Here is a 23,443-nt window from a genome sequence, read left to right on the forward strand (position 1 = left end):
CTCTTTTACCTCACTCATCTGATCACAATAACAACCTGAAGAGACATATCAATATTTCTGAGGAAAGGCCTTGTTGGGTAAGATCAGAGCATCCTATCTGGGATAAGTGAAAAAAGCAGCCTAAATACATGACTCTATAATTTTATACTTTTCCATGGGTGACAAACAGCAGCTCCAAATGTGAGATGTGGCCTGGCCAGCAGGGAATCCCCTGAAAGTATCTTCATGAAGGTCTCCTAAAAACTCAGGAGGACTGCATATGGAACTGAGTCCTAGGGCCAGCTATGTATGTTACCACTGCCCTTTAATCAAAGGATGACTCTACATACATGTTAAGTCAGTATACCTTCAGGATCCATCCCCTGGAAATGCCAAGGCTCTTCTTTAATCTCTCTCTGTCTCTCTCTCTGTGTCTCTCTCAAACACACACACATACACACACGTGAACATAAGGCATAGATTTGAAAAAAAGGAAAGACATAAAAATCCCCTGTTAGACATGCCAGGAAAGTATGTGGTTGTTTCTTGGCATATTAATATTTTTATCTTGGCAAATTAAATTACTCCTGGATTATGGACAGGATTTATGATCCAACAAAATCTTTAATCTTAGCAATAAAACATACTTCATTATGTCACAAGCTACATTTTAACTTTACATTCTCTTCATGCCTGCTTAAGTGGGAAGACTAATAGCTTAAGCAGTATTTCTCTAATCTTAAATCCACATTAAACATGTTTCATGAGGCAAGCATTACCCAGACAGTAGAACCAGGCAAGGACATCACACACAAAAAAATTATAGGCCAACACCACAGATGAACATAGATGCAAAAATTCTTAATAAAATATTAGCAAACCAAATTCAACTTACACACCATGACAAAGAGGAATTTATTCCAGAGTTGCAAGGATGGTTCAATATCTGCCAGTTAGTCAATGTATATATCACATTAATATAACAAAAGGGGGAAAAATCAAATGATCACCTCAGCAGATACAGAAAAGGCATCTGATAAAATTCAATATCCATTTATAATAAAAACTCTCAATAAAGTGGGTATAGGATTAATGTACCTCAACATAATAGAGGCTACATATGACAAACCTGGAGCTAATATCACACTTAACAGTAAAAAGCTATAAGGAACAAGACAAAGATGCCTATTATTGCAATTTTATTTAACACAGTATTGGAAATCCTAGCCACACCACAGCAATTTAAAAATAAAAAGAAATAAAAGGAATTCAAATTGGAAAGGAAGAAGTAAAACTGTCATTATTTGCAGATGACATGATACTATATATAGGAAATCCTAAGGACCCCGCCAAAATACTACTAGAACTAATAAATAAATATAGTAGCCATAGGATACAAAATTAATATATGAAATTTGTTGCATTTCTATACACTAACAATGAATTACTATAAGAAGAAATTAAGACAACAATTCCATTTACAACTGCATCAAAAATAATAAAATGCCTAGGAAAAAATATTACCAAGAGAGGTGAAAGACCTGTACACTGAGACCTATAAGACAATGATGAAAGAAACTGAAGAGAACACAAATAAATGAAATTCCACACTCATGGATTGGAAGAATATTGTTAAAATGTCCATACTACCTAAAGCAATCTACAGATTCAATGTAATATGTATAAAAATTACAATGGAATATTTTATAAAACTAGAACAAATAATTATAAAATTTGTATAGAACACAAAAGATCTTATTTAGCCATAATCTTGAGGAAGAATGAAATTAGAGGTATCATGCTCCTTGATTTCAAACTACATTACAAGCTATATAGTATGGTACTCACACAAAACAGATTCAGAGTTCAATGGAACAAAATTGAGAACCTGTAAATAAACCTACAGATAAATGGTCAATTAATTTATGACAAAGAAGGAAAGAACATACAATGGAGAATGGATAGTATCTTCAATAAATTGTGCTGGGAAAACTGGACAGTCACATGCAAAAGAATCAAACTAGACTACTATGTGGGTTTTTCTGATGGCTCAGTTGGTAAAGAATCCGTCTGCAATGCAGGAGACCCCAGTTCGATTCCTGGGTCGGGAAGATCCACTGGAAAAGGGATAGGCTACCCACTCCAGTATTCTTGGGCTTCCCTGGTGGCTCAGCTGGTAAAGAATCCTGCAATGCGGGAGACCTCAGTTCAATCCCTGGATTGGGAAGATCCCCTGGAAAAGGGAAAGGCTACCCACTCCAGTATTCTGGCCTGGAGAATTCCATGGGTACAGGGTCACAAAGAGTCAGACAGGACTGAGTGATTTTCACTTTCACTTTCAGACCACTATCTACACCATACATAAAAATCAACTCAAAATGGAGTAAAGACATGAATGTAAGACCTGAAACCATAAAATTCCTAGTAGAAAACATAGGTTTTAACCTCACTGACAGCAGTCTTAGCAATGTCTTTATGGATGAGTTCAAACGTAAGGGAAACAAAAGCAAAAATAAACAAATGGGACTACAGCAAGCTAAAAAGCTTCTGACAGCAAAGGAAACCATCAAAATGAAAAGGTAGCCTACTGAATGGGAGAAGATATTTGTGAATCATATGTGATAAGAGGTTAATATCCAAAACATACTTTTAAAACTCATATAACTCAATAACAAAAAATAAACAGTTGTTGTCAAACAACAATTAAGAACTGGGCAGAGGATCTGAATAGTTATTTTTCCAAACAAGACCTACAGATAGCTAACCCATATATGAAAAGGTGCTCAATATCTCTATCACAGAAACACAAATCAAAACCACAATGAACTATTACCTCACAACTGTTAAAACGGCTATTAAAAACACAAGAAATAAAAAGTGTTGGACAGAATATGTAGAAAAGGAAACACACATTTGCTGTCGGGGGTTTTGTAAACTGCTGGTGCAGTCACTATGGAAAACAGTACAGAGATGCCTCAAAAAATTAAGACTAAAACTACCATATGATCCAGCTATCTCACTTCTTGGTATTTATCCAAAGAACACAAAAATATTAATTTGAAAAGATACGTGAATCTCTATGTTCACTGCAGCATTATCTACAATAGCCAAGACATGGAAACAACCTAAATTTCTATCAGTGATAAAAGGACCAAGAAGACGTGGGTGTGTGTGTGTGTGAGACAGAGAGAGAGAGAGTGTGTGTGTGTGTGTGTGTATGTATAAATTATACACAATGGAATACTATTCAGCCATAAAATAAATTTTGCCGTTTTTGACAGCATGGATAGACCTTGAGGATATTATGTTAAATAAACTCAGAAGGAAAAACACAAATACCATATGATTTCACCCATATGTGGAATCTAAAACAAAACAAATGAACAAACAAAACCAGTCTCACAGATACAGAGAACAGATGAGGGGTTATCAGAGTACGGGGGCTAGAGGTGGATGAAAGGGGTAAAGGAGGTTAAGTACATGGTGATGAAAGGTAACTAGACTTCTGGGGGTGATCACTTTGTAGTATATAAAGATGTTGAATTATAATGCATCTGAAGCATATATAATAAAAATGAAAGAAAAGGACAGAAAGAAAAAAATGTATTTAAACATTATCATCACTTGCTATTCTACTGGGACAACAAAGGCAGAATGAAAACTAAAAGGGCACTGCAAAAAGCAGATTGTACCAATATACAGAAAACGACACATCACTAACTGGCCTTTATCTTTTGCTTAATATATCTTTTGTACTTAGGTTTCTGATTTTATTTAAATATTCCTTTAAAAAAAGAAAAGAGCTATTAGCACCTCTTTGCCAAAATGACTCTTCTCTTCAGTTATTCAAATTTAGCACACAAAGTTAATTCCTTACACGTTTCTTTTAGTTAGAAAATTGATTATTTTCAGGAAACCTTTATTCCAAGACTTCAGCTAAAGCTTTTAAGAAAGAAAATTTAACTAGTAAGCTACTTTAAATTTTACATTGAAGACAAAAATATAGACAAAAATTCACCAACTATATTGGCAAAATGCTAGAATTACATAACATTACTATGATTGTTATAACTTCCTTGTAATAGTCATATCCCTATTCCTCTAATCTTACAGTCCATTAGAACATGAAGATACTATCCTAAAGCTCACAATCTCCCCAAAGTAATTTTTATTTTGGCAAAACATCTTTTTTACTTTTTTATGAAAAAGATCTAGCACATACAAGAGTAGAGGTTAACAGTAAAATGAACAACCATGAACATAACAGCCTCGTCAACACGTACCAAGACACAGCCACTTTTGTTTTACTCCCCATCAATCTACTCCCGAAGACCTCCCAGAGAGTTCTGAATTCCAGACATCATATCATTTCACCTGGAAGTATTTCTGTATATATTTCTAAAGGATAAGGACATTTTTTAACATAACCTAATATATTATCATGTTTAAAAACCCTAAGTATTTAATTTCCTCAAATATTCAGTCAACCCTGGCAAAATATCTTACATTATCCCAAGATAATCACTAAGTAATGTTCTTCTTTTTTAAAAATACAACGCAAAAAAAAAAAAAAAAAAACACAACACAGTGTAAAACAAAGTTCGTGTATATCAACTTGGGGTCAACTTGATCGATTCAGTGGCATCAACTCTATTACTCTTGCCACTATGTCATTACAGTATCCATGGATGTGAAACCTGTACTGGGCCATTCTGTGTAAGGGACTTAAACATCCTGGATTTGGGTATCTTCAGGGGCTCCTGGAGCCAATCCCCCATAGATACAGAAGGACTTTAGCTTCACACCCCACTACCAGGACCTCACAAATATACCCAGACAGCACGCCACAAAATGATGCAAATACTGATAAATGCAAAAGTGAAGTTAAAAAAAAAAAAATACCAGTGACAGGATAATCTCTTGCTAAAGTACTAAGTAATCCCAATAGAAACCACTGCCACACACAATTTCAAGATAAGAAGTCAATGAATACCAGTTTTGTTCTTCTTCGATTCCTCTATTGACCTCAGTAAATCCTGAGACACCAGAAAAACCTTGTTATTCTTCCTTTTTGTGTTTCACAAAGCTATATACAATAAGAGGAAAATCAAAAATAACTGGAGGCATCTTTGTGTTTTTTTCTTAAGGCTACCTTGTAAAACAGTGTCAGACTATTTTGGGGGGCTCCAAAATCACTGCAAATGGTGACTGCAGACATGAAATTAAAAGACGCTTACTCCTTGGAAGAAAAGTTATGACCAAACTAGATAGCATATTCAAAAGTAGAGACATTACTTTGCCAACAAAGGTCCGTCTAGTCAAGGCTATGGTTTTTCCTGTGGTCATGTATGGATGTGAGAGTTGGACTGTGAAGAAAGCTGAGCGCTGAAGAATTGATGCTTTTGAACTGGTGTTGGAGAAGACTCTTGAGAGTCCCTTGGACTGCAAGGAGATCCAAACAGTCCATTCTGAAGGAGATCAGCCCTAGGATTTCTTTGGCGGGAATGATGCTGAAGCTGAAACTCTGGTAATTTGGCCACCTCATGCGAAGAGTTGACTCAATGGAAAGGACTCTGATGCTGGGAGGGATTGGGGGCAGGAGGAGAAGGGGATGACAGAGGATGAGATGGCTGGATGGCATCACTGACTCGAAGGACGTGGGTCTGAGTGAACTCCGGGAGTTGGTGATGGACAGGGAGGCCTGGCATGCTGTGATCATGGGGTCACAAGGAGTCGGACACGACTGAGCGACTGAACTGAACTGAATCTTGTAAAATGAAGTTCTTATTAATATTTTCCTCTACTGTAGTCAGAATAATAGAGGAAAACATGTTCTCTCACAGGAGGGGAGGAGATGACCCAAAGAAAAGCAGGCCAAATTTTTACAATTTCTTTGAAGTTTGCTTTTCTATTTAAAATTCATGCAAATTTTATATTTACTTCATGACAACTGTCTTTAATTTTTTTTAAACATATATTTCATTTATTCTAGTAAATTGGTCCTACAAAATGTGCATTTTTATTTTGTAGCTTTGAGTACTCCCTAGCATGCCCATTTAAGAAATGTGTATATATATAATTTCACAGACTAGAACTGAGTTCCAAAACCAGTCTTGTTATGACTACCTGTCATTAGATAATTACTTAACCTCTTTACACCTCCATTTTTTCATCTTTAAAATGGGAATAATAACAAGACCTACCACAGATTAGATCTCATATACCAGTTAGTTTGGATAATGCAGATAAAACATATCACAGACACCAGTAAAAAGCTCAGTAAGCGTTAGTAGTAATTACAATTATCTCCAAAATCAATCTGTACAATGAGGGATTACCAGCCTTTCATGGTGATAAGAACTGTGAAGCATCAAATATTACTCTCAACTTACTTGCACGCTAACAATGCAGCCTATTATAATTTCATGAATGCTGGAGGAAGACTCAGTAATTGTGGTACACTGGCTTTGCCTCACAGCATGTGGAATCCTCCCAGATCAGGGAGTGAACCCGTGTCCCCTGTATGGGCAGATGGATTTGTATCCACTGGACCATCAGACAAGTCCGAACATGAATCCTTTATCATGGACAGTAAGCATGCCCACTCTTTGCTTTGTTTATCTTTATTTTCTAGGCCATAAGCAAACTTGCCCTTTGGTCTGGAAGGAGACATGTGACCATGGCTGATCACAATCCAACACCCTTGAAAACAGCAGTTTGGAACAACCAGTGTCTCTATTCATAAGACATGCAGAAATAGAAGAGATACAGACAGAACTGTCTCCCACAATACCTACCCCTCAATCGTAACCATCTCTGCCACTGAACAAAGTTTTTCATGGGTATACCACTCCAGCAGCCACTGTGATGAATGTGATCGGCAGAAGCTAGGGCTAAATCTATCTAATTTGTCTCACACAACATTTAATTAAGGCAACTATCAACAGTCAGCAGGATGATGACAACCTTCAAAATTTATTTCATCCATGTTCCTCAGGGTTCCATACCCAAGTAACATGAAAAAATCGGATAAGTCATCAGGGTTTACCTCAGAAAAGTGTGTGGGGCTTCCCTGGTGGTCTAGTGGTTAAGAATCCACCTGTCTATGCAGGGGACACTAGCTCAATCCTAGCTGCTGTAAGGCCTGAGAGCCACAACGACTGGGCCAGTGCTCCAGGGCCTACATACAGAAACTACTGAATCTACACGCTGTGACTACTGAGGCCTGCGCACCTAGAGCCCAGGCTCTGTAACAAGAGAAGCCTCGCAAAGAGAAGCCCGAGCACCAGTACAAAGACCAGCCCCAGCTCACCGCAGCTGGAAAAAGCCTGTGCACAGCAACAAGGACCCAACTCAGTCAAAACATAAAATCTTCAAAAAAAAAAAGTCTAATAGCTTTCTCTCAGTTTCTATATTAACCTTTCCACTTGGCCCAAGGCATTAATCCAGAACAAGGGAATGAATTAACAATTATACAGGCTCTGCCCTGACCCACAGGAAAGAAGAAATAGGGCAATTTTATCAACTCTGGTTAGTGACTTGTGGCTGACCTGAATGCTTTCCAGGGCCAAGATGATCCACTGATCACTTCAGCTAAAAAGTCAGGAACAAATTCTGAACCACCTATTCTAATTGAATGACTTCCCTCAGAGAGGTAACCGTCCACAGGGTGCACATAAATAACAAATCAGAAATCACTCTGCGAGGCTTTCCCAAAGATAGCCTCATCTGGGAGAGATCTTCGCAGTCATATGAAGGCTACAAGATCTACTGGTGATGTTTACTTAAATATTCAAAAGGTGAAGGAGTCCATATTTTTTGGAAGAAGGGGAATTAATGCCTGGTTTCCACACAAGAAATACAGTCCTGAAGGCAGACACAGTTCACCTAGAAAGAGTAGGTTGTTCACAATTGTTGGTTCCTTCCAAGTGGGACCTACATCAGTCTGGAGGCACTATTAACTTGTGTCTCAACATGATGTCCCATTTAAGCTTGCGTCTCAACATGATGTCCCATTTAAGTGGTGGCCCTTAGGGTTCCCAATTCCTACAATTAAGCTTAATCCTTGTTGTTGACAGGAATTAATGAAGGCAGTTAATCCAAACTGTCCCATCTGACCAGGCCCACCAGTAATCTGCCCCATAGAATTTCTAACTGAAGGCTATGGTATGGGACTGCGGTAGGCGTCAGGAAGTGCTGACAGGTGTTTTGCATGAAAGTAAAGAATCTGGAGGCCAACTCCTGATATTTCCAATAGACCTGTTCATAAGATTAAGACAAATCACAGGAATGACAATCAAAAAGCTGTGAATGGTAGAGTGCATCAAAGGTCCCTCAAAATACCTTGACTGTCAGCTCACTACTGACTTTTGCAATAAAAACTGCACCATCGTCAGACTGCAAAGGTCCAGAAAGATGGAAAGTAGAGCACAATTAGTTTCAAAAGCCAAAATGGCATAGCCAGTCAGCTAACTGGACCAAGAACAGTGAGGCACTGCTGATACTTCAGAGAGGGAGGTCAAGGTTCAATTTATTTAACCTGCCAAAAGCAAGCAGGGGCCACATCCCATGCAATGTGGCTTCTCTCATGTGACAAACAGGTCAACTTTTGGGAGGAGTCACATGTCTGGCATGCAGTGGTACCCTCTGCATCAGAAATACAGTCTTCTGCTTTACACACACTTTACGATAGTTAATATGTTGTCACATCTGATATGATGATGGATCCTAGCAACAGTAATGGCTCTGGGCAGTACAGGCTCAATCAGAAGCTTGATTCCAGGGGGCTTCATCAGAGAAAAAGCCCTTACTGTGGGCATCTACATGAGTGATTCAGACAGTTTGATCAGCAGCTATAATTTGTTTCCATAGTTCACAGCTTCAAAGAAAGCTGTCTTTAATCTGTCAGTCTATAGTTTCCAAGTGGCAGACCAAATAGCTGGGCCACTGGCTACAGGCCAAGGGTCAATAGAAATACAACAAGTCTCATGAATGAAAGGACAGGCCAGACCTATAAGAACACTCTTGAGTTCTATACACTGAACACAGCAATTACAGTCATTACTAGTCTGCATAGCTGGTGCAGAGGCTGAACAGCCACAAATGACAAGCAGACACAACCCATTTCAGCTTGGCTGAACCACTGGTGAACCAGGTCCAGGTTTAGGAAAACCTTAATAAATTGAGGCCCTCACTGAGTCACTGGCTTTGCTTAGATATGAAGTTGGGAATAAAGCTTCCTTCAAAGGAGGGGCTGAGCTACAAGACATTATGCACCCTCATCCTCTGATCTCTCAGACAAACCAGTGAAAATTCTAATAATTTTGCTTTCTGTCCACCGTGACTGTAAATTTGACTCCTTTCGCATTCAAATGTAGGTGTATATACATCTGTAAATGTCTGAAAGGAGGCAGAACCTTCTGCCCAGCCAGGACAAATCTTAGTGCTATTTGCTACATTGTGGAGCATCAGAACCTGAGTCTGACTGACAAATTGATGGAAAACACTCCCTCCATCTGAGAGGATATTTGAGAGTTGTTGAAAGTTAGCCACAACCAGTGAAGAAGGAAATGACAACCCACTCCAGAATTTTTACCTAGGAAATCCCTAGACAGAGGAGCCCAGCAGGCTATGAGAACAACAAGCCACAACCAGAGGATTGTTTAGGCAGCTGTCTTTGAAGCTATTTCCTGGTACTCAGTCTGCAACCACCTACTTACTTCCTCCCCATTAATAGGCAAGAAAGTAGAGAACTACTCAGTTCTGTCAACATATTCACTACCAATTCCCAAGGACTTCCCTCTAACTATTAACCAGCCCATAAGGCCCTCACTCTTCCTCTTCCAGAAAGTTATGTGTCTGTCAACATCTCATCCTTATTGCTAGAACTGTTAAGAGAATTAAAGGATATGTGATTTTCACCCTACTTGCAAACGAAGTTGGAGCCTGCCAGTTTCATGGATGCTGGCGTAAGACCTAGACTCCTGAGTTGGAGACAATTAATTTTATGATTCATGGCAATATTTATAGTCAAAATATCAGAATTTTCTTGCACAGTTTCCTAGTTCCATTTCCCACTGCGTGACACAAACAAAGCAGTCCAAATGATACCTGCACATACAGTGGACTGTATTACAGAGAAGGAACCCAGAGCCTGGAGCACCGAATTCTTTTTAAATGGACACTGTGCGTGTTTACCCTTTGCTCCAGAGAGAGATATTACCTCTATCTTCCAAGGCTTCTCACTGCACAAATATCCTTGAAAATATAATCAGAAACAAAAGCAGCAGCAGTCAGGACTCTGACAAGTCATACAGAAACCATGGTTATCTCTGAAATCCAAAACAGGGTTGCTGTAGAATTTAGATGTTAAGAACCTAGCACAATATCTGGCACACACAAACCAGTCAAAAGCTATATGCTAATATTATTATTCCTTCCTCATTAAACCTAAAATAAAAATGATCAATCACGTCTCCATCTCGCTTTAAAGATGCCAAAGAATATGACTAAAATTGACTCTGAAAACAGTTTAACCACTACTCTTCGCTTGAGAGAAAGAGAGTGAGATGCCAGGAGAGCACAAGAGACAAAACTTTCCTGTAACATTTTTCTATTATAGCTCAGTTATTAAAGCACATGAACTCTGGGATGGGGAGGAAGGGGAGGGAAATGTGACTGGAACCTAACTCTAATGCCATTAAGGTGCATATAACCTGCAAACTTTTCTACTTTTCTTTACCATAACTTGATATCTCATTCTATCTCAATTTTTCCTCTATAACCACAAATAAGTATAAAGACAGGTACAATTATTCTGTTAATTTTGCTTCTCAAACTTACCTTAAAATCAATGACTAATGATTTAACATGGCAAGAACTTTTTATTTGAAATTAGAATTTCTGCCTTAAAAACAGTTTGAGTGAAAATGTAATCAGGTAGAGTGGTAACATAAGGCAATTCAGTGATAGCATTCAAATTTTACAAAGGTCATGGCCTCAAGCCCTATATTTTGCCACATTATCTTACTGAGTCCTCTATACAGCTAACACAGAGGGTAGGTGTTTTGCATTTCCCTAAAAATGGCTCACCTTGAAGTTATAACCCTCAATTCAATAAATGAGTCTAATTTTTACTCTCCCAATGACAGATTTACTTATTCAAAACTATGTCACAAAACAGTAGGTACTTAAAAATACATAAAAATTTACAATTCTACTCCATTTATTTGTACCACAACAGCCAATATTCACAATATTCCTTCAAAAAATATTCACTGAGCACCTATTAATAGATACTACAGGAACAGCGGTTAAGATACAGGCAGTTGTTCACTCAAACAGCTGACAGTAGAGGAAAGAAACATGGTAAGTGATTAGCAACAATCTGATATAAGACTCAAAAGAAGAGAAATATGTACAAGATATTTAAGAAGAAATGATTAACTGGGCACAGAATATTGATGTAATTAAATAAGAAAAAGGTAGGCAATGATTTTGAAAGACAAATAGAAGTATTCCAAAAGGATATGAGGGTTTCCCAGGTGGCTCAGTGGTAAAGAATCCACCTCCCAATGCAGGAGACGCAGGAGACACGGATTCAAGACCTGGTTTAAGATCTCCTGGAGGAATAAACAGCAACCGACTCCAGTATTGTTGCCTGGAGAATCCCATGGACAGAGGAGCCTGGCGGGCGATAGTCCATAGGGTCACAAAGAGTCAGACATGACTGAGCATGCACGCACTCAAAGGGATATGAAAACTAAGCCTTCAAACATATAGACTCATGAAACAGCACATTTTATTATGAGCAACAAGTATACACTGAAATACTCAAATTTTTCTAAGTCATAAAAAATGGAAGAGTACTTAAGATTACAAAATCAAAGAATCACAGGAATGAATGTAACGTCAAAAATCATTTAGGTCAGTTGTTCTCTAGTCCATAGACTCAGCAACATCAGAATAACCTGAGAACCTGGTAGAAATGCAAATTTGCAGGCACCACCCACGATCCACTGAATCAAAAACTCTGGTCTCTTGTGATTTAACAAGTCCTCCCAGTTTTGTTTGTTTGTTTGTTTGGTTTTTTTTTTTGGTGTTCCCTGGTGGCTCAGTCGGTAAAGAGTCTGCCCAAAATGAGGGAGACCTGGGTTCAATCCCTGGGTCGAGAAGATCCCCTGGAGAAGGAAATGGCAACCCACTCCAGTATTCTTGCCTGGAGAATTCTGTGAACAGAAGAATCTGGTAGGCTATCGTCCATGGGGTCACAAAGAGTGGGACACAGCTAGGTGACTAACACTTTCATTTTCTTTCCCAGTTATTTTTATGCAAGCTACAGTTTGAGAACCACTAATTTAGACCAGTGGTTTTCAGCACTATTGAAATTCTAGGGCAGATAATTCTTCATCATCATGGGATGTCTACTGCATTGTACAATATTTAGCAGAACCCTGGCCTCTATCCACTAAATGCCAGCAGCACCCCCTAGTTGTGACAGCCAAAAATGTTTCTAGAAACTGCCCAATGTTCTTTGGGGGACAGAAATTATCCAAAGCTGAAAACCACTTATCTAGACCAGGGATCAGTAAACCTTCCTGTAAGAGCCAGGGCTCTGCAGACCATGCAATGAACTACCCAACTCTGATAACAAGGGCAAAACTGGCCAGAGATAATACATAAATGAATATGCATAACTGTCTTCCAATAAGGCTTTACGGACCAAAAAAAAAAAAAACCACGGTGATTTGGCACTCCGGATGTAGCCTGCTAACACCTCAAGCTAGATAAGGGCTTCCCAGGTGGCACTAACGGTAAAGAATCAGCCCGCCAATGCAGGAGACATAAGAGATGCGAATTTGATCCCTGGGTCAGGAAGATCCCCTGGAGGAGGGCATGGCAACCCACTCCAGTATTCTTGCCTAGAGAATTCCATGGACAGGAGACTGACAGGCTACAGTCCATAGGATGCAAAGAGTTGGACACAACTGAAGAGACTCAGCATGCACATGAACTCAACAAGCTAGATAAATTGGCTTCGCTGGTGGCTCAGTGGTAACAAATCCTCCTGCCATTGCAGGAAACACAGGTTCAATCCCTGGGTCAGTAAGATCCCCTGGAGAAGGAAGTGACAACCCACTCCAGTATTCTTGCTGGGAAATGCCATGGACAGAAGAGTCTGGAGGAGACAGTCCATAGGGTTGGTCGCAAAGAGTCAGACACGACTTAGCAACTAAACAACAACACAACAAAGCTAGATAAACTACCTAAATTATATCTGAATGTCCCCAACCTCGAGTTATTATTCAGACTCTATCTGAACACCTGATCTAGTACAATCTTTTATGTTCAAGTAGATAGGGCTCTAAACAGATCTCCATCTTGTATTCTGAGTAACTGATATCCAGAAAGGATAAATGACTCTCTCAGAAAACCACAGCCAAAGCAAAAAAAAAAAAAAATCCAGAGCTCTTGTTGGCCAAAGTGCCTCCTATAGAAAAGTAACCATATAACGTGGCCTGTGATACATTCAAATGTTCTCACTTCAGAGTTATTAAAACCTAGAAAGAAAAGTACTGATATCATGGGGTGGGCTGAGGTGGGTGGTATGGGAAAAGGTAGGCAAGTTTATCTTAAAAGCCCAGATAGTAAATATTTCAAGCTCGTGGGCCATGAAGTCTCTGTCTCAACTACTCACCTCTGTCACTGCAGCGACAGAGCAGTCATAGAAAACAGGTAAATGAATGGGTGTGGCTGTGTGTCAATAAACCTTTATTCATAAAAACAGGCAACCAGCTTATAGATTACAGTTTCCTAACCCTTGAACTACAGAGTCCATAAAACCTGTCTGGCAAACAATAGGCATCCACCCAACCACACTCAACAAATCTGAAGTCTCTTCCATTCCACGGTTTCTGACCACCTGTGAGGTCAGAATCATGGCACTGGACTGGACTGAATGGCAGTCTAGGGAGAGCAGTCCCTCCCTTCCTCCTCCTTTTCTTCCCTCCCTTCCTTCCTTCTGGCATGTCTGCTATATGCCAGGAACTGTTAATTTATTTATACATAAGTTTTATTAATTTAGAGAAATTTCTAAGTGGTGGATCTTGTTTTCCCTTGGAAATTCACGCTATCTGACAAATAAAGCTAGAAAATGAACACTTCTTTGTACACCTGAATAAAACCTTTGTTTAAAAACCAGTTCATGACCTTGGACAAGTCACTTCCTTTTTCTGTGTCTCAACTTCCACAAAAGGAAAAATGAGAAGCTAGAAATAGATGATCTCTGAAGTCCCCTGCAAGAAACAAGTGTGTACCTTAAAACTGTCAACAATGAAAATAACAGCTAAAATTTATTAAACATTTTCTATATCAGACATCTGTTCTAATCACTTTAACTCATTTTTCCTATGAGAAAACTGAAGCAAAGTCGTATGAAGTAACTGGTCAAAAATGACAAGATGAGTAAGAGGCAGAGCTATGATTTTAATCTAAATAATCGGACATCAAAGTCCATTCTCTTAACCACTATCTACTAAACTTTAACCTATATGCCAAAACCTTATTTCCACAATGACCAACAATCCAAACACAAAACAATATGATTTGTCCCTCTAAAAATAAAGGGGACAGTGAAGTAAAGAAAAGAAAAAAGAGTAACAAGACTACTTCCTACCATAGCACTCAATCTCACCCAAGATAACTTCCCAGGAAATAAAGATGATGTTCCATGATTACTTAGTTTGATTACTTAGTTTGTTCCATGATTACTTAGTCCATGATTACTTACATTAATGTAAATGTACAAAGCAATTTAAGTAGCAAAGGTATTACTAGCTGGAAAGACCAGGAGTGGAAAACAAATGCACAGTTGTGTCATCCAGGATACACAACAGAAGTAACATCAAAATCAGTGCCAAATTAGAGAATAAGAAGAATAAGAATAAGAAAGTCTTCTTATTGTGACCAATAGAACTAGATTCAGAAAAAAATACTTTTTTAGCAAAGCAGATGAGTTTTAAGAAAAAGTCTGAAAGAAAATATTACTACTAGTTAGAGTTGCTTTTGCTTCACTTGAGTAGCACTCTAATCTATGTGTCTGTATTATCAGTTACCAAGAAATAGAAAGACATGTGATGCACATGTGACACTAAATTGCTACACCACTCATTTTGCTCTCAAAAAAAAAAAAAAAATTTATAAGTAAAAAATGTATCTTAGACAAAAAACAATTTGGCATAGTATTAATTGAAAAGTTAAAGGGATGGGGAAGAGAGAAGACTCATTCTTCTGTTTATCGAGAATTAAAGTAAAAGGTAACTAATTACTTATTAAATAGCAACTACAATTTTGTTTGCATAAGTGTTTTCTCATCTGTAAGCAAATCAAATACAGTATCAAGAGTTTGTTTGATCAAATGATTTTTGTTCTATACCTCAACTTTTAAAAAAATTTAAATAATTATACAATTACAAAAAGATTTGGAATTTTCACCTGAATGCCTCTTTGTTATGAAAAGACCTTAAGGAAGGAAAAAGACTCACAATTCATCAGTGCCTGCCTGTTTTTCAAACCCAGGAAATTCCTTTACACCCCCTCCTCATTCTGGTTAGCCAGAACTGTAGGTGTACCAGTTTACTCATTCCTTTACCAGTAATATACTATGCTAACACTATTTACATTTAAAGCTGATTTTTGTCAGACTATTCCAAGTTCCAAACTTACCAGTTCAGAGTGGAATTTACAAATAATTGATTAAACACTATGTTGTCATTCTCTCCACTCAATTTTGGTGATGTAACCACTATGGAAAACAATAGGCAATTCCTAAAAAAATTTAAAATAGAAATACAATATGATCTACCAATTCTACTTCTGGACATATATCCAAAAGAATTGAGAACAGGGACTTAAAGAGATATTTGAACACCCATGTAGAGCATTAATGATTCACAACAGCCAAACATGGGGGAAAAGTGTCCACTGGCAGATGAATGGATCAACAAAATGTGATATTATTAATATTCCACTATATTCCATTATATTATTCCATAATGTTCAATAATATTAATTAACAGTAATTAATATTCAATAATATTAGAAAGGAAGGAAATCCTGACACATGCTACAACATGGATGAATATTGAGGCCATTATTCTAAGTGAAATAAGTAAGTCACAAAAGAACATATACTGTATGATTTCACTTATCTAAAGTACCTAGAGCATTCACATTCACATTCACAGAGACAGAAAGAATGGTGGTTACCAGGGGCTGGAGAGAAGGAAGAATGGGAAGTTATTTAATAGAAACAGAGTTACAGTTTTGCAAGATAAAAAGAGTTCTGAAGATGGTTGGTTGCACAACTGTAACCATACTTAAAGCCACTGAACTGTCATCCACGGATCTCTATCTCAAATCTCTTAACCTGGAAAATAGTTAAGATGGCAGATTTTATCTTATGCATATTTCACCACAATTTAACATTTTTTCCGACTGGTAGCTGCTTTTACTTGGGATTGGGGGGGAGAAATCTTTTAGAAGACAATTCGAAACATATTTGCTTTGTAATTAGTTCACTCACCTACAAAATCTCAAATCTATTCCATTAAGTGTGAGCCGGAATCTTTCATCCACTACTTACCCCATTAAGAGAAACCAGGCAATTTTTTAAAATTATAGCCTAAGACTTGGAATGTAGATGCTTGAATGATACATGCTTCTTCTATAACTGGTCAAATCAATTTTCCTACCCACAACTGAACATAGTAAAATTATGTTCTATTTACCTCATATGATTGTTAGCCACTCCTCCACTGACTTCACCAGAAGTCCTTTCTTTATTAAGTTGAAATATTTAGAGAGAATACAAAATCCTTCTCAAGAACTTTCCTACATTTGGACATTGTATTTGTAAGAAGCTATTATCTAGCAATAGTCAATGTCATAAACTTAATTATTTTAAATTTTACTCACATTTTAAAATCATGTCCTTTTCTACAATGGAAGCAATGAGCTCAAAACTATTATTAATTTTCACAATCATACGAAATAAGCAGAACATAACTACACTATGTTCACTTTTGCTGGGGAAATCTTTTGTCCAGTTACAAAAGAAGCCAGTATCATCCACGTATCTATATCTCAAATTTCAAGCTATAATTTTTAAAATAAATTGATTGGTTTCTGGTAACTGGATAAATGCTATTTTTTAGGTTAATTCTATAAAACTTTTACATGTTATTTAAAAGAATAATTTTTATTTTTATTTTATATTGGAGACAGCTGATTTCCCTGGAGAAGGGAATGGCAACCCACTCCAGTACTCTTTCCTGGAGAATCCCATGGACAGAGGAGCCTGGAGCACTACCATCCATGGGGTCACAGATTCGGACAAGACTGAGCAACTAACACACACACACACACACAGCTGATTTACAATGCTGTGTTAGTTTCAGGTGTACAGCATAGTGAAGAATAATCCATTTTAAAACCAAGTCCACTGGAGTAAACTGATCTGGAATCATCATTTGCAAGAGGAATACAAGGTTCCTAAAATACACAAAAAGCTAATGTGCTTGTGTATGGTTTTCCAAATAACTTTATTCTACAATAATATTCTCCTGCCTATTTGACAATATGAAATTAACTCTCACCATTTGGCAAACAATTGTTTGATACAGATGCCATAAGCTTTTTTTTTCCATTTGTAAACAACTGTTCACAGGATTGCCATTTGTTTGAAGAAAAAAACTTACTAGAATGTTTTCATGTGCTCAAAATAAAATCTGAAAAGCTTGTCAGAAAATCTTACTTTACCTCTGAATACAAGAATTCTAAATTTCCGGACCAAAACCAATACATCTAAGCATAATAACTGTCACAAATAATGAGAGAAAACAGCTACAAGTTACTAGAGTAAGTTTTAATGAGTAAACTATCCTTTTTGTTGTAATCTAAAGCCATTCCTACCAGAGCAGAACAATTTTACAAAAGGATAAAACAATTTCTAGATATATAGAGTCCTTTGTCACACAACGATATTATTCCACATTAGGTAAAAGATTGCAATGGAGAATGAAAAAAGGTGAAATTAGGCAGAAAATCTCAGGCCAATCCTAATCCTACAAAGCACCAAAAGCTTGTGGTCAACTTTTATTTTCAGAACCTCTTTCTGAGATTGAAAGTTACAGTCTAATGAAATGCAGACACATGCATTTCCCTAACGTAGCAGGTATCACTTAGATAATTAAAAGAGCAAACTCTGGAAATGGACATCAGACTATAAAGTTGTAAGAATAAGTAACTTTAAAAATCAAAGAAAGAAGAAAAGCCCTACAAAATATCATTAAGAAAAAATACTGCCTACTAAGCTAATGTGAGACCATATGCAATGATGACAGCGTTAAAGGAAGGAAATGTCTGCCTATATGTAACTGAAGCTTCTAAGTTAATGCCAACATAAATGATTAAAAACATCTCACTACAACACTGTCTTCAAACATCAAAAGGCAAAAGTGGTGTTTACAGGGTATTCTAACTTCAAATGCTTCATGAAGCACACAGCTCTACTTTCAAAGAGATTCCCTAAAACAATTATATGCCAGTAGCACGACAGTTGGGTTCACTAAGAAATAATCTTAGCTCATCCTTTAAATTATTCCTGGAGAAAGAACACCACCCAAGTAATTCAAATCTGTAGAGGAAGGGCGTCCAAAAGCATGGATTGGTAATTTATTCAACTTGTGAATTCACAGTTTGTAAATTCACTTTGATATATACACTCCTCATCTTCCTATACCCAAAGATTCTAATAAGGCATCAAAGTCTCAAATGTTTATTTCCCCTTCAAAACCAGCACAATGCCCTGCTACCCTTACCACCTCATCATTCTTTTTAACTCTCCCCTTAATACACCACACCCACACCACACCCACACTCCACACAGCACACTCTCCTCATAAACAACTCAAACTCCTCACCCAAAGCACCTCATACTTAGAAGCCCCAGATTTAATACCTTCAAACTCTACACACTCTTCATATAATACAGAAAACAATACACAGTCCACACACAAAACAACCCAACACAATACAACCTCTCCCTATAAACGACATTCACACCGTACATAACACATTCTACACACGCCCCAACATAATCCCCCACAGTTCACAACACACACACATCCCAAGCCAGGTACTGTATTAAAAAAACCTGAACCACACAGCACTGCTGTGCTCAAACAAACGCTGGGAAGAGGCCACCCTGTGGGCACTGGAAAGCCACGAGGTTGGAGATGGGAGGATAATCGGGCCCAATACTTCACCTGAAAATCCGCCAGGATCATCTCCCGGTCCATGTTGGACGTCATGGCGGCCGCCGAGTTCCGCGGCTCCGGGAGCGAAGCGCGCACCTGGGAGAGAGACTGCGCCTCCTGCGGCCGTCGCCGCCGCCGCCGCCGCCGCCGGGCGCCGAAGGGCTGGCGGGCGAGCCGGCGGGCGGGCCGGCGGGCCGGCGGGCGGGGCAGTGCGGGAGGCTAGGCGCTCATGCACTCGGTAACCTTCAGGCGCCTGGGCCGCCCGCCTGTGCCCTGTGGAGCCCGCTCCGCAGCCGCCCAGACAGAGAGGTTGGTAAGGATGTGGGTCCGGTCTTACTGTCGCCGGCCAGGATGAAGGCAGGTTGCGACAGCGCGCACCCAGCTCTCTTCAGCGGCGGCGAGACCGGCGGGGGGCGGAGAAAGACAGCGAAAAAGCAGGCGGGCAAACGCCACGGCCGCCTCCGCCTCCTCCGCTTCCTCCCAGGCCGCCGCCTCCGCCCCTGGTTGGCCAGAGCCAAGGCTGTCGCACATTTTGCCTGTCATCGAGGTCGCAAAGCGCCGCTTTGCGGCTGCCACGTGACTGCTCTCCTGTCAAGCGCTGGACGCGCAACTACCGGGCGGGGATCTGCGCGCGGCTGGCGGGGACGCCAACCTGAAACTGCGGGAGCTTGGAGTCCCGCAACAGGTTTTTCCGGTTTGAATTAAGCAAAGGCCTGAGGTACCGCCTCCCTCTGGCTGGGTTGGCGATCAGTTTCTGCTCCTTACGTTGTTATATAGTAGCACACATACACGTCAAGCCTCACAAACCAACTCAGCACAGTCACAACCCGTCTAACAGCATTTCATAAATGTACATTTTCTCTAACAAAGTTTCACCAAAATACAACTTCATATACAGTCTTTTACGTCAACCTGTCAAAACCCACTTACACACTGTCACACTCGATCCCAAGCCCTGACGCTTACATCTTCAGACATAATGTATAAAGGATGACGCCTTGCATTCTCAGACATAATTAACAAGGAGTAAGAAAGAACCAGATTCCCACGGTAGTTATGGGGCAAACATGGAAGCTGAGAAAGGTGAGAATATCCATCCCAAGACAGATGATCAGGCTTTGAGCCAAAAATAGACAAAGACTATGTACAGTGAAGTGTGATGGTTTGTAATTGTCGCTGGAGGAAGAGTGACAATCGAATTTGTTCAACTTTGACTTGGGAAGATATCATCTTCTGGATTGAACTAGAGCTTGTATTTGCCTTGTAAAGTATACAAAATCCTGAAAGTGTAAAGTAAGATTGATAATTTTGTGCTGTAGAGTTGAAATAGATAATAGCGAAATCACCATATAGAATCAAGGCCTGCTGCTGCTAAGTCGCTTCAGTCGTGTCCGACTCTATGCGACCCCATAGACGGCAGCCCACCAGGCTCCCTCCTCCCTGGGATTCTCCAGGCAAGAACACTAGAGTGGGTTGCCATTTCCTTCTCCAGAATCAAGGCCTAGATCTTTGTATTCCCTGAACACGAAGAGCACTGTGGTGTTCCAAAGATCTAAGTTTATTGTGGGCTTTTTTTTCTTTAAATGAAAATAGTCTGGCCTACAATTCTCAAGTAATAATCTGTATTGAGCCCAGAATTAGCTAGATAAGGAATAGAACCCTCCATAGTCATATGAATTGAAAGGTTTCCTGGTTAATTGCTGCCCCCCCCCAGGGAAGTAATTCCAAAATAAAGCATGAATGTGAATCATGAGGTGAAACATACTACCAGCAATTTAAGTGTGGCAATTCACTTGTCCCATTCATATATGTCGTTCTCAGCACAAGGCAAGTGAGCAAATCCTGCAAAGTTGAGATTTTTCTCTGTGATGAAATGTGTTTCTGAGCCAATTCAAATCCAGTACTGCTCCCCTTCTCCCTCCCTTCTCTCCATCTGGAAATTAAAAGAATGTGGTAATGTAGAAACCAGTGAAGAGAACACTAAAACATTCAGGAATATGGTTTCTAGTACTGCTTTCCCAACTAATTAGTTAGGTGAAAGTGGATGGGTCACTTAGATCCTCTGACTTCAGCTTCTGACATGACTATTTCAGGTGATGAGAAAACAATTATGAAAATGCATGGAAGCATAAAATATTTTTACAAAACAAGCATAGACTGCATAGCATTACTAGGCTTGCGTTCTAGTTCTGCCCCTTGACAAAAACAAAAAACTTCTCTGAGTCTCAATTTATTTCTAAAATAGGGCTCATAAAACTTACTTCATAAGGTGATTGTGAATAGAGTGTATAATGCTTTTCAGAAACCTTAAAGCTGTCCAAACATATTAGTTGCTATTACTTGTTATGTATGCATATGTGCTAAGTTGCTTCAGTCATGTCTGACTCTTTGCAACCCCATGGACTGCAGCCCACCAGGCTCCTGCAGGCAAGAATACTGGAATGGTTGCTATGCCCTCCTCCAGTATTACTTGTACACCAGTTCCTAAATGCTGTTCTCAGGTTAATCTCTTTCATAAAACTTAAGCCAACAAGGATTCTCTTCCTTTCTAATCACTGCTCTACGATCTTTACAACACAATTTAATACTCTTGTAATTAAACTGTAATTTTTTTGTCTGTTTCATCTACGCATTTTTTTTAATATTTATTTTTATTTATTTGGCTCCTCCAAGTCTAAGTTGCAGCATGTGGGATGTAGTTCTCGACCAGGAATCAAACCAGACCCCTGCATTGGGAGCTTGGAATCTTAACCACCAGACCACCAGGGAAGCCCCTATGCATGTTTTAATCTCTCCTCAAAGTCTGAACGTTCCTTGAGATTATAAGCCGTTTCATTCCATGTTTTTATCTTTGCCATAGTTCATTCATGGCAAGGTCTTGGGTATATAACAACCAAAGCTTTTGAATTTATTTTTACTGGATGTCTAGAATATACAGGTATTTTACACATCTTATCTCATTTAATGCTTACAATGGAATAAACAGAATAAAAAAACTACTCTCAGAGGTTAAGAATGTGCCCAAAGTCATGCTATACAGTGAGGCTAGGTCAAAACTAGTGCTCTTTCCACTTACCCTGTTGCTTCTCAGCATTTTACCCTCCATAGTGTATAGTGAGGCGATTGATTCTTCTCTATGACCTAACTATTCATGGTTGGATATCCAGAGTAATTTTCTACTACAAAAATAAATACTGAGTTAAGAGAAAATTCATTTCACCAGAATTTCTTCCTTAAACAATTTCACTGCAGTGTCACAAACTAAGAGAATAAAAATGTATAGAGATTCTCTGTCCATAAGCACAAGCAAAGAAAAATGGTTTTAATATATCCATCCTCTTAGTTGTTCTACTGCATTAACTCATGGAGCACAGTCTAATTCAAATACAGATCTTTCTCTAGAATCTCCATGTTCTTTGATCTTACCATTCTTCTTTTGAAAGGAAGTTTTATTTCATATTTTTCAAATATATATATAAGCTACTTATAGATATTTTGCTAAATTTTTAGTTGTAATAATTTTCAATTAATCTAATACTTGCAAACATAGTACAGAATGCTCTTTTAATCCAGCTTCCTCTAATGTTACCATCTTATACAACCATGGTACTGCTATCAAAACTAAGACATTGACATTGGCATAATACTGTTATGTTTCAGAGACTCTGTTTGGATTTTTACATTAATGTACTCTTTCTGTTCCAGGGTCCAAACCAGAAGTCCACACTACATTTAATGGTCTGTTTCCTTAGCCTCTTCCAATTGTTGACAATTACTCAGTCTTGAGTTTTGAAGAATAGTGGTCAGGAACTTTATAGAATGCCCCTCAGTTTGGGTTTGTCTTATAATGTCTTCTCATAATTATGCTGAGTTTCTAGATTCAGGGGAGACCACAAACATGGTATGTCCTCATCACATCATATCAGGGACACATGATATCAACATGACTTATTTTGGGGGGTGTTAACCTTGATCTTTCGATTAAGTTAACCAAGTTTTTAAACTGCTACTCTATTATAAATCATGAGATTAATGCTACTACAGTTAGATCCACACTCAAGTAATCAAAAACATATAATATATAATGATATATGATATAATGTTCCTTAGGGCACTAGTGCCTGATCCTGTCTTTTTCTTTTTTTTTA

General features: G+C 38.6%; 1 protein-coding gene across 1 annotated transcript in view; it reads right to left on the reverse strand.

Annotated features, from left to right (window-relative positions):
- Positions 1-19,793, reverse strand: part of FAF1 (Fas associated factor 1) — a 478,462-nt gene extending 458,669 nt beyond the window's left edge. The window contains exon 1 of the mRNA XM_005678443.3: positions 19,305-19,793. Within this exon, the coding sequence (XP_005678500.1) occupies positions 19,305-19,349 (45 nt within the window). The 5' untranslated portion in view covers positions 19,350-19,793. The remainder of the gene's footprint in view (positions 1-19,304) is intronic.

This window comes from Capra hircus, chromosome 3, assembly GCF_001704415.2.
Source record: "Capra hircus breed San Clemente chromosome 3, ASM170441v1, whole genome shotgun sequence".
In the NCBI taxonomy this organism is placed as follows: Eukaryota; Metazoa; Chordata; class Mammalia; order Artiodactyla; family Bovidae; genus Capra; species Capra hircus.